The sequence below is a fragment of the Aegilops tauschii genome, chromosome 6 (assembly GCF_002575655.3).
Source record: "Aegilops tauschii subsp. strangulata cultivar AL8/78 chromosome 6, Aet v6.0, whole genome shotgun sequence".
Taxonomy (NCBI): Eukaryota; Viridiplantae; Streptophyta; class Magnoliopsida; order Poales; family Poaceae; genus Aegilops; species Aegilops tauschii.
The window spans coordinates 146,184,578-146,196,149 of NC_053040.3; the positions used below are offsets into that span (position 1 = coordinate 146,184,578).

Below are 11,572 nucleotides of genomic sequence, written 5' to 3' on the forward strand. Positions count from 1 at the left end.
ATCAGCTTCTTTGTCACTATTACAGTCCGTCGTGGCGTCGTCCACTGCCGATGGAACCAAACCCAGCTCCGACTCACAAGTCACATCTACAGTGCAAATTGCAAAATAGATGTTCCCCTCAGAGACTGACAATACATGAGAGGTCAGTGATTCCAAGCACCAAGCACCAAGGTATTTGGAGTTTTCTGCTCCTAGTGCACACGCATCCCGAACAGAAAAAATCCAAAGTAATTGTAAAAGAATCTAAAAATATATACAACACAAATGTTTGAATGTTTATCCCCGTGCAGTATTTCGCGAAGAAAAAGCATTCAATGTGGTCATGATATATTAAAAAACAAATTGATATTGTAAAATGGCTCATACCTGAAGCATTTGGGGCCTCATTTTTTTACCAAAGCATCACGAGTGTAATCTCTTCACGAAAATTTATATGTAGGGGGAAAAGTCAAGAATATTTTCTTAAAAAATCATTTTTTATTTTTCTTTCAATTTTTGAAATTTACTGTTCTTTTTGGGTTTCATTTTCATAGGAGTGGATGAGTTTTGACGTTAGCTCACCAAGTTTATCACAACCCTTTTCTTTATCTGCGCTTGGGTCGCCTATGTTGAGGCAACATAGGTAGAGTTAGCCTATGTTATACCTGAGGTGCACTTTCATTACTACTAGGCACGAGAGTATGAGAAAGTTTGTCTTGATGGGTAGGTTGTGCCTCAGAAGGATATTGTTTGATATTTGAGTCAATGGTGATATCGATGAAAATGTGAGCCATCGAATCAAAAATGGATTGATGAAGTTGCGCCAAGCTTCTAGTGTTCTGATAAAAAGAGTGCCACAAAAGCCAAAAGGTACGCTCTATAGAATTTGACATGCGATGTTGTATGGAGCTAAATGTTGGCCAACTAAAAGGCAACATATCCAACCGTTAGGTGTAGCAAAGATCCGCATGTTGAGATGGATATGTAGCCACATAAAAAAGGATCGGTTCTGAAATGATGATATACATCATAGAGTTGGGTGGCACCGATTGAAGAGAATCTTGTCCAACATTACCTCAGATGGTTTGGGCATATATAGGCAGGCTTCCAGAAGCGTCAGTGTATAGCAAACGGTTAAGGCATGCTGATAATGTCAAGAAAAGTTTGAGTGGACCAAACTTGACATGGGAGGAGTATGTAAAGAAAGATCTGAAGGACTAGAATATCACCAAAGATATAGCCATGGACAGGGGCGCGTGGAAGTTAGCTATCTATGTGCGAGAACCATGACTTGGTTTCGATATCTCATAGGTTTTGACTCTAGTCCACCCTAACTTGTTTGGGATTGAGAGGCTGTGTTGTTGTTGTTTCATAATTTACTGTTCACCCCGGTGCATTCTAAGTGCAAGATGACACTTTCAAGCACCAACGTGATATATGGCACCACTTTAAGAGCATATCCAATTCTCTTTCCCCGGTAATTTTGTGGTCTCGGGTGAGCTGAGCAAAAAAACACCTCATGTTTTCACAATATTTTTTAGATAACGCTAACGCTCACACGTGTGGTGGGAGCCAAACCCGCCCACACGTCCTATAATATATAGACTACGTCATGTCACCGCATGCATGCATGTGGGAATCTTTTTGCTTTTCAGTTTACAAAATGTTTTATCTCTTAAATGAAAAATCCGATTGAAGATCCGTTTTCACCATTAAATCCCTCGCGACGAGATCTTCGAAACTGGATCTCATATCAATATATTTCAACAATTTTTTTTATTAAAAGTTGTCATGTCTATTGCACATGAATTGCCATGATGTTTACACTAAAGTTGCCATGATATGTTTCAACTATTTTCTTCTACATTTAAAAGTAAATTTTGACATATTATAAAACAGAAAATTAAGAAACTAGACTTGCCATGCACCATAAACTAAAATTGACATGATACATGCACTTAACATTGCCATGGTTCATACAAAATAATATTTTCATGGTCAAAGTATGACGCCCGGATAATTAAGCTACAGTAATCCCACGTTAACGATGCCACGTCACCCTGTTTACTGTTGATAAACTCTCGATAGTTCAGAACCGAAACAAATTCAAAATTTAAATAAAGGCAAATAATAAAAGTTTACAAATATTACAACTAAAATGTTCGGAGTGAGCCAAATAGTCCATATTAAATTGGTGAAGAAACCACACTTTTGTAAAGTATTTAACTGCACTTTAGTAAGTAAAAACATCAGCAAAACAATTATTTAAATGCTTTTAAATACTAAACAAATGTTAATCTAGTTTATATAATCACCAAACTTTTTGGAGTAGGTGGCCTATGTTATTATGCTAATTTAGGAGTAGGGGTTGTATTTTTGTAAAACTGTTTTGCTAACTAAAATAAATAAAAGAGAAAAGAAAATAAGAAAAAGATAAAAAAGAGAGAAAGCCCCCTGGCCAACTGGACAAGACGGCCCAGCTGGCCGACCCACCTGGCCCAACCGGCCAGCCCACCTACTCCCCTCCATAACCCCCCACTACCCGAAACCCTAGCCCACGCACCACTCCCCCCACTCCCCACGTCTCTCCCCTCCCGATCCGATCTGGATCGGGGACGAACTGCCTCCCCCCCTCTCGCGACGCCAGCGCCCCAACCCCGTCGCCGGACTCCCCCATCGCCTCGACGACCCGACGCCGTCGCCGCCACCCGGTGCCCGCGCCTCGCCCTGCGCCTGCCGACGCCCTGGCTCCGTGCTCGAGCCCCGCGCCGCCCGGTCGACCCTGCTACGGTGGACGAGCCACCCGCCGGCGACGACCCCCCTCCCTCGCGCCCGTGCCACGGCCTCCTCCTCACCGGACCCCGCCACCGCCGTCGCCCCGTCGTCCTCTTCTCCACTCCGTCGTCGCCGTCGTCCACGACCTCCTCCCCGCGCCCCACTGCCACTCCCCTACATCGGGGGTGAGACCCCGTGCCCCGACTCCTCCTCTCCTCCTCTGTCGCACGTGCACCACCGCGTCGGCCACGCCGACGCCCCCTTGCCGCTCCTGGCCTTGCCCCGTCGCGGGATGCAACAGCTGCTGCTGTGCTGCGGCGCTACCGCCACCACCACTCCGGCCTCCTACCCGCGTCCCGCTCCGGCCCGCGCCCCATGGCCCCGTGCCTCGGCGCGCCTCGTCTCCGCTCTCTCCTCCTCCCGTGGCCGCGCCACCGCGCCGCCCGCGCGCCAATGGCCGCATCGGCGCCACCCCTCGCCTTCGCCCGCCGTGTCCCCGGCTGGCCGCGCCGGCGTGCCCCGCCGTCGGTGCCCTGGCGGCCTCGTCCCGCCCTGCGGGCGAGTGCTCGCTCCGGTGCGCCCGCACCCGCTGGACCAAACCCGCATAGGCCTCTGGGCCACTGCCAAATGGGGCCCACTGCCCAGAACGTTTTTAATAAAAAAAAGAATTAAAAATATAATAACAATAATAGAAATATTAATTAATTAATTAACTTAATTAATCATAATTAGTATAACCTAATCACTAGTTAACTTAATTAAACCCTGTTTAGCCTAATCTGTCAATGACACGGGGGCCCCACCCCCTGTTGACCAGTCAAACATTGACTGGTCAACTGGGCCCCCCTGGCCCACATGTCAGCCCCTGTGTAAACTGCTGTGTAGACCAGTCAAACATTGACTGGTCAACTGGGCCCCCCTGGCCCACATGTCAGCCCCTGTGTAAACTGCTGTGTACACAGGGCTAGGTACATTTAGCAATTTCTCTTTTATTTTTGAACTAAAATAAATCCTGGAAATTTAGAAAATCATTTAAACTTATAAAATTCATATAAAATAATCCGTAACTCGGATGAAAAAACTTTATACATGAAAGTTGCTCAGAATGACGAGACGAATCCGAATACGTAGCCCGTTCGTCTGCCACACATCCCTAACATATCGAACATGCAACTTTCCCCCTCCGGTTCATCTGTCCAAAACGCGAAACACCGGGAATACTTTTCCGGATGTTTCCCCCCTTCGCCGATATCGCCTGCTACCGCGATTGGGCACATCTAGCACCGCGTTTGTCATGTTATGTTTTGTGATGCTTTGATTGCTCTCTTATTTATTGTGTTCCCCCTTCGTTACTTCTTTCCGGTAGACCCTGAGACCGATGCCGGTACCCCTGTGATCGACTACATCGACGACGAACCCTTCTTGCCAGAGCAACCAGGCAAGCCCCCCCTTTGATCACCAGATATCGCCTATTCCTTCTCTCTACTGCTTGCATTAGAGTAGTGTAGCATGTTACTGCTTTCGGTTAATCCTATTCTGCTGCATAGCCTATCATTGTTGCTACAGTTGTTACCCTTACCTGCTATCCTACTGCTTAGTATAGGATTCTAGTGTTCCATCAGTGGCCCTACACTCTTGTCCGTCTGCCATGCTATACTACTGGGCCGTGATCACTTCGGGAGGTGATCACGGGTATATACTATATACTTTATATACATGACACATGTGGTGACTAAAGTCGGGTCAGCTCGTTGAGTACCCGCAAGTGATTCTGATGAGGGGGCTGAAAGGACAGGTGGCTTCATCCCGGTAAAGGTGGGCCTGGGTTCCTGACGGCCCCCGACTGTTACTTTGTGGCGGAGCGACAGGGCAGGTTGAGACCACCTAGGAGAGAGGTGGGCCTGGCCCTGGTCGGCGTTCGCGGATACTTAACACGCTTAACGAGATCTTGGTATTTGATCTGAGTCTGGCCATTTGGTCTATACGCACTAACCAACTACGAGGGAACAGTTATGGGCACTCGGCGTCGTGGTATCAGCCGAAGCTCTTTTTGACGTCAGCGACGGAGCGGCGCGCGTCGGATTGGACTGGAACGCCTGCTAGGCTAGGTCTGCTTCCGGCCGCCCTCGCAACGTGCAGGTGTGCAATGGGCGATGGGCCCAGACCCCTGCGCGCATAGGATTTAGACCGGCGTGCTGACCTCTCTGTTGAGCCTAGGTGGGGCTGCGACGTGTTGATCTTCCGAGGCCGGGCATGACCCAGGAAAGTGTGTCCGGCCAAATGGGATCAAGCGTGTTGGGTTATGTGGTGCAACCCTGCAGGGAAGTTTATCTATTCGAATAGCCGTGTCCCTCGGTAAAAGGACGACCCGGAGTTGTACCTTGACCTTATGACAACTAGAACCGGATACTTAATGAAACACACCCTTCCAAGTGCCAGATATAACCCGGTGATCGCTCTCTAACAGGGCGACGAGGAGGGGATCGCCGGGTAGGATTATGCTATGCGATGCTACTTGGTGAACTTGCCATCTACCCTTTTCTACATGCTGCAAGATGGAGGTGGCCAGAAGCGTAGTCTTCGACAGGATTAGCTACCCCCCTCTTATTCTGGCATTCTGCAGTTCAGTCCATCGATATGGCCCTTTACACATATACCCATGCATATGTAGTGTAGCTCCTTGCTTGCGAGTACTTTGGATGAGTACTCACGGTTGCTTTTCTCCCTCTTTTCCCCCTTTCCCTTCTACCTAGTTGTCGCAACCAGATGCTGGAGCCCAGGAGCCAGACGCCACCGTCGACGACGACTCCTACTACACCGGAGGTGCCTACTACTACGTGCAGGCCGCTGACGACGACCAGGAGTAGTTAGGAGGATCCCAGGCAGGAGGCATGCGCCTCTTTCGATCTGTATCCCAGTTTGTGCTAGCCTTCTTAAGGCAAACTTGTTTAACTTATGTCTGTACTCAGATATTGTTGCTTCCGCTGACTCGTCTATGATCGAGCACTTGTATTCGAGCCCTCGAGTCCCCTGGCTTGTATTATGATGCTTGTATGACTTATTTATGTTTTAGAGTTGTGTTGTGATATCTTCCCGTGAGTCCCTGATCTTGATCGTACACGTTTGCGTGCATGATTAGTGTACGATTGAATCGGGGACGTCACACAAAGTACTGGAATTGCCATCATAAAAAAAAACTAAAATTGCCAGGCTCTACAAACTAAAATTGCCACATGGCAACTTTAGTTTAAGCACTATGGCAATTACAGTGTAAACATCATGGCAACTTTTGGGAAAAAAAAATTCGTCCAAACATATCAACATGGGGTCTGGTTTTGAAGATCTCGTCGAGACGGATTTAATGGTGAAAACGGATTTTTAATTCAATTTTTAATTATGAGATAAAACATTTTTAAGCCGAAAACCAAAAAGATTTCTGCTGATGTCATCTGTTCATATTCATACATGGCAAAATGAGTGGTGATGGAGGCGTGTGGACGATGTGCGTGGGCGTTTGCTTTTCCTATTTTTTAATGATCAAGGAACAGTCCACCTCCCCTTATATGAAGGGGGAGTTGGATCTCTCCTAATTGGACACAGGGGAAGTATATCTGAATCAGACATGTTCAGCATTCAGCATTGTCAGCACGTGACATGTTGTCTTTGCTTAGGAGACGTGGAATGGAAGAGTTTGCGTGTTGCCTTTGAACGTTGGAGCTCAGAGCGTGCCTTGCACACCATTTTTCTCAGTTTCTCTTACAGAAACCCTGCTGCTACAGACACACACAGACAGACAGTGAATTCACTTTGCTCCGCATTAATGCGGCAAAAAAAAAAAGAAGATCAATTTACACAAGTCTGGCTTCGATGCATTTGCAGAACTCACTCAATGTCAGCACGCCGTGGATGAGCCGCCAGCATGTGGAACAGCAGCTCGCTCCACAGGTCGATCGGCCCCGGCAAGCACCAGTGCAGGCAGTCCACCACGAAGCTCCCCTCCACGCTCCCGCCCGGCGGGTGCCCGTACCGGCTCGGGTGCCCGTCCGGACGCAGCTCCATCGCCCCCGTGATGTCCAGCAGCCGCAGCTCCGCGCCGCTCCGGTTCCGCCGCCATGCCGCCTCGGTCTCCCTCAGCGCGTCAACCTGCGCACGCACAGCCCAAAGACGAACCATCAGCGGACCGCGTCACCAGCCACTCGCGTCACGTCTCCGCGTTTGCAACCAATTTTCTTGTTGCCGCGTCGAGAAAGAGAGAGGGGCATGCGTATGGCGCTGCATGCATGGTTTCCGTTTCCCACCTGCGCGGCGCGGAACTCGGCCACGACGGCGTCGCGGGCGCGCTCGCCGCGGCGGAGCGGCCGCGTGCGCACGCAGTCGCCGCCGGTGTTCCACTCCCCGTTCTCGAAGTGCGCGGGCGTGACCGTCCGGACCACGGCCTTGCCGCGGAACCCCTCGCGGGCCGCGATGGCGCCGAGCGCCGTGCGGAACGCGGCGCGCACCGCGCCGGAGACGGGCGTCTCGGTCGCGTTGTGGGCGCCGCTGGCGCCGCCGTTGCGCCCGACGGCCCGGCCACCCTCGTAGTACACCGAGGGGCGGAAGAACCAGTTGGTGCCGGACAGGACGATGTAGTCGAAGTCGGCGATGTGCGCCGCCCACCGGGCGTCCGGCGTGTCGAGGTGCACGTCCCACAGGCCCAGGCCGAACGCCGCGTTCGAGAGGTTGGCCTTGACCAGGAAGGGCGACCAGAAGAGCGAGACGTTGAACCCGTGGCTGCCGTAGTGGAAGTCTCGCCGGACGGCCCTCCCCGTCACGTCCGTCTCCGTCGTGGTGACGAGCTCCACCGGCTCTGGCACCTGCAACATGTTCAAACGCCAGTTGCATCAGCAGCTAGCAGCTATAGAAGTGGACGATCGGCGTGCCATGCATGATTCGCGGACATGCTATTCCCGTGCCATCGACTTGCCGAGAGATGTGGCGTGTACGTACCTGGGACAGGATGCAGAGCAGAGACTTGACGTGGTTCCTGGCGAGCGAATCCCCGACGAAGGCCATGGACTTGCCCCTCATGGCCTCCAAGAACCGCCCGGCGTCGAAGCGGGGAAGGTCGCAGCCGTCAGGCTTCCACCGCCAGCGCATGATGTCGAGACCGCCCGGCTTGCCGAACTTCATGCAGTTCTGGAGGTCGTCGATGAACGGGCACGTCAGGTTGGTGTAGTACGGCGGCTCGTCGTCCGGCACCCACTGGCCCCGCGTCAGGTCGCAGGCGCCAGTGGGCGAGGAGTTGGTCGGGGACGCCGAAGATGACGAGGAGGAGTTGGGCGGAGACGCCGACGACGATGACGATGGTAAGGTTGCCGCCGGGATCGTGGGAGACGCGGAGGTGGTCGCCGGAAACGACGGCGCCGACGATGAAGCGGAGGAGGCGCGGCGTATGTACTGGTAGTAACTGTCGGCGAAGTTGAAATCGTAGAGCGAGACGACGGCGAGGGCTAGCAGGAGGAGGATCGGCGTGGCAACAGCAACGGAGATCTTGCGCGAGAAGGGGTTGCTCTTGTGGGGCTTCATGGTCGAGAGGCGTAGGCGGACGCGATGGAGATCAGGAGTTGAGGAAGAAGAAGAAGAAGAAGAAGAAGAAGAAGAAGAAGAAGAAGAAGAAGAATGCGCGCCGCGCACGCAGCGCGTGCCGTGTTCTTGAGCTAGATAGCGTAATTACTCGTTCTCTTGGCGGCCGCCGGCGGGGGTCAAAGCCCGAGTAAGCCGTTTCTCCTTTGGCCACGGACCACGGGTAGACTGCATGCATTTGCCTCGTTCCATAGTTTAAGACTCTCTCTGACAAAGCATTCTCCTGGGCACGTCACCCGTGCCTTCTTTCTGAATTCTGGTGGTTATAGCATTCTGACGGAGCACGTCACAAGCAAGTCAAATTCAGGTGGCCACAAAAATCTGCATGTTCTGAAACCGAGTAGGATCGCCGCGGAATCAAAGAGCCCAAACTTGGTATTGCTAGCATTTCAAAACAGATCGTAAGCAGGTCGCTATCCGGAAAGGAAAAATCGACGTCAGCTGATGATTTGCTGCAGTCAGTGTACCGCTAGCTTTCCGTGGGTTTTTTGCTTGGTTATGGTTTGGACCGGAAACAGCAGTCTCGTCTGTATCCAACGTTCGATCTACCACGGATAAGCTTTCTATATATACAGGCACATGCTAAACTCTTTTTGTCAACCAGAAAAACTGTCCTAATGGTAAAGGTGCACTCGATCACAGACCACGGGTACGTAGGAATCTTGCGTTCATGCAAAGGGGAAAAAGAGCTCTGACTTTTCAACCACGAGAGTGCCTTGATTCTTCCGAGGATCCGTGCTTTGACTTTTCAAGGATTGAAAGGAGTAAAAACAGTTGTGACCGAGAAAGAGGAAGGGGGCATCCCAGGTTCCCAACTACCAGCTGCATTTCTCCGATTCCCAACCGTGATTGAGAAATTAAGAGGAAGGGGGCATCCATTCTCAACTACCAAGTGATATCTATTGTTTTAATCTTGCCCTCCTTGCTAAGCAGACATGACGGTTTATTGATAATCCCGATTCCCTTTGTGCTACTGTTCTAAGAGCTAAATACTTCTCGGAGCGTGATTTACTTAAGGCCAACCTAAAGAACAAATCCTCGTATACATGGCAGAGCATTATGGCAGGAGTTGAAACTATTAAGCGTAGTCATATTTTACGTGTTGGTACTAGAGAGAAGATAAATAAAGGACGCTGATATCTGCCTGACGTTCGGTATGGGAGAGCCCCGGATAGAACGAATCGTTCGCTACTAGGGAGACATCTACCGAACGAGCTTGTTCGGCGCGAGAAGCCTCCCAACGCGAACATCCCCTGCAGCTCCCATACATGCCCGGTTTGGCCCAGTTTGTATATATTAAATAAAAGAACCCAGTTTAGCCCAGTTTTTACAGTAAACAAAACCCCAAGTTTTGGAAGTGACTAATAAAGCCCAGATTTACCATGCTTTAAAAATTAAAAGATGAATTTGTCATGATAGATAGAGTGACAAACAAGCTACTACAAAAAACCTCCCAATGGTTCAGAACCAAAAATGCCATCATCCTTATAAGAAAAAATTGCCATGGTCAAAAAGGTCTTTTTTGTGTGAAAAAAGGAACTAAACAGAAAAGTTCATGCAATTTGCATCTGTATCATGGTGGCAAGTAAAATATGGATTAAAAATGTATAGTTTTCTGTGCTATATATGTCAATAGACAAAAAAAGTGGATTAAAATTATGTAAAGTAAATGTAAAATAGTCTAAATAAGCAAAAAAAAATCCATGAACGGTGGAAAAGGCAAAAATTGCAAGGGATTTTTTTCCGATAAAGGGCGACTTTATTATCTCAAAATGTAGCATCAAGCGGATACAAAGCATTATGAGTAACACCCGGCCTCTGCATAACTAAGATGCACACAGCCAAATCCAGAAGTCTGACAAAAATTCATGAAATAAAAATCGACAAATCGGCAATAGCAGAGTCCTTTAGACCGACACTATGCCTATGTCGAAGAGGGTGGTGGATCGATCCGTAGGTTATGCTGCCACCCATGTTGGGAAAAAACCTCCGTAGCCACCTGCTCCAATCGCATACACACCGCCATGAACAGCGGTTGGTACTCCGGCCGTTGTAGCATAGACCACGTACGTAGCGAGTGCGTACACCGGAAAATAACCTGTAGAGGAGAAGCATTTTTGTCACTAAAAACAAATCATTTCTACATAGCCAAAGCGACCAAATTAAGGCATACGCTCCCACCCTTATTAGCGTTTTGAACCTATTTGTAATACCGTCCAACCAATGACCAAAAATATTAGCAACACTTGTGGGCGGATACAAATTTGACGCTATTTGGATGACTGATCATGTAGAACGTGCAAACTTGCATTGGAAAAAGAGGTGTCTGATTGTCTCGTCATGAGTGCAAAAAGAACACTTCTTACTGTTGGGGAACACAGAATTTCAAAAAAAAATCCTACGATCACACAAGATCTATCTAGGAGATGCGTATCAATGAGCGGGAAGAGTGTGTCCACGTACCCTTGTAGACCGAAAGCGGAAGCGTTAAGTAACGCGGTTGATGTAGTCAAACGTCTTCGCGATCCAACCGATCAAGTACCGAACGCACGGCACCTCCATGATCTGCACATGTTCAGCTCGGTGACGTCCCTCGAACTCTAGATCCAGCTGAGGCCGAGGGAGAGTTTCGTCAGCACGAGGGCGTGGTGACGGTGATGATGAACTTACCACGCAGGGCTTCGCCTAAGCACTACGACAATATGACTGAGGTGGAAATCTGTGGAGGGGGGCACCGCACATGGCTAAAATCAACTTGCGTGTCTATGGGGTGCCCCCTCCCCCTTATATAAAGGAGTATAGGAGTAGGTTTCCCCCCTTTCCTAGTCCACCTAGGAGGGAAAGGAAGGGAAGAGGGGGAGAAGGAAAGCCCCCCCAAACCCTACCCCAATTCGGATTGGGCCTACGGGGGCGCGCGCGCCACACCTGGCCGCCTCCTCCTTTCTTCCACTACGGCCCATTAAGGCCCATTAACTCCCCGAGGGTTCCGGTAACCCCCGGTACTCCGGAAAATGCCCGAACTCATCCAAAACCTTTCCGGTGTCCAAACATAACCTTCCAATATATCAATCTTCATGTCTCAACCATTTCGAGACTCCTCGTCATGTCCGTGATCACATCTGGGACACCTAACAACCTTCGGTACATCAAATCACAAAACTCATAATACATATAGTCATCGAACGTTAAGCGTGCG

The 11,572-nt window shown here is 49.8% G+C and overlaps 1 protein-coding gene across 1 annotated transcript; it reads right to left on the minus strand.

Annotated features, from left to right (window-relative positions):
* Positions 1 to 6,360: 6,360 nt before the first annotated feature.
* Positions 6,361 to 8,562, minus strand: LOC109784903 (protein trichome birefringence-like 19). The gene is made up of 4 exons (XM_040392222.3): positions 7,741 to 8,562; positions 7,053 to 7,607; positions 6,641 to 6,897; positions 6,361 to 6,527 (listed from the first exon to the last, which is right to left on the minus strand). Exons 1-4 carry the CDS (start codon positions 8,317 to 8,319, stop codon positions 6,473 to 6,475), a joined length of 1,446 nt encoding a protein of 481 aa, XP_040248156.1. The 5' UTR covers positions 8,320 to 8,562; the 3' UTR covers positions 6,361 to 6,472.
* Between the last annotated feature and the right edge of the window lie 3,010 nt (positions 8,563 to 11,572).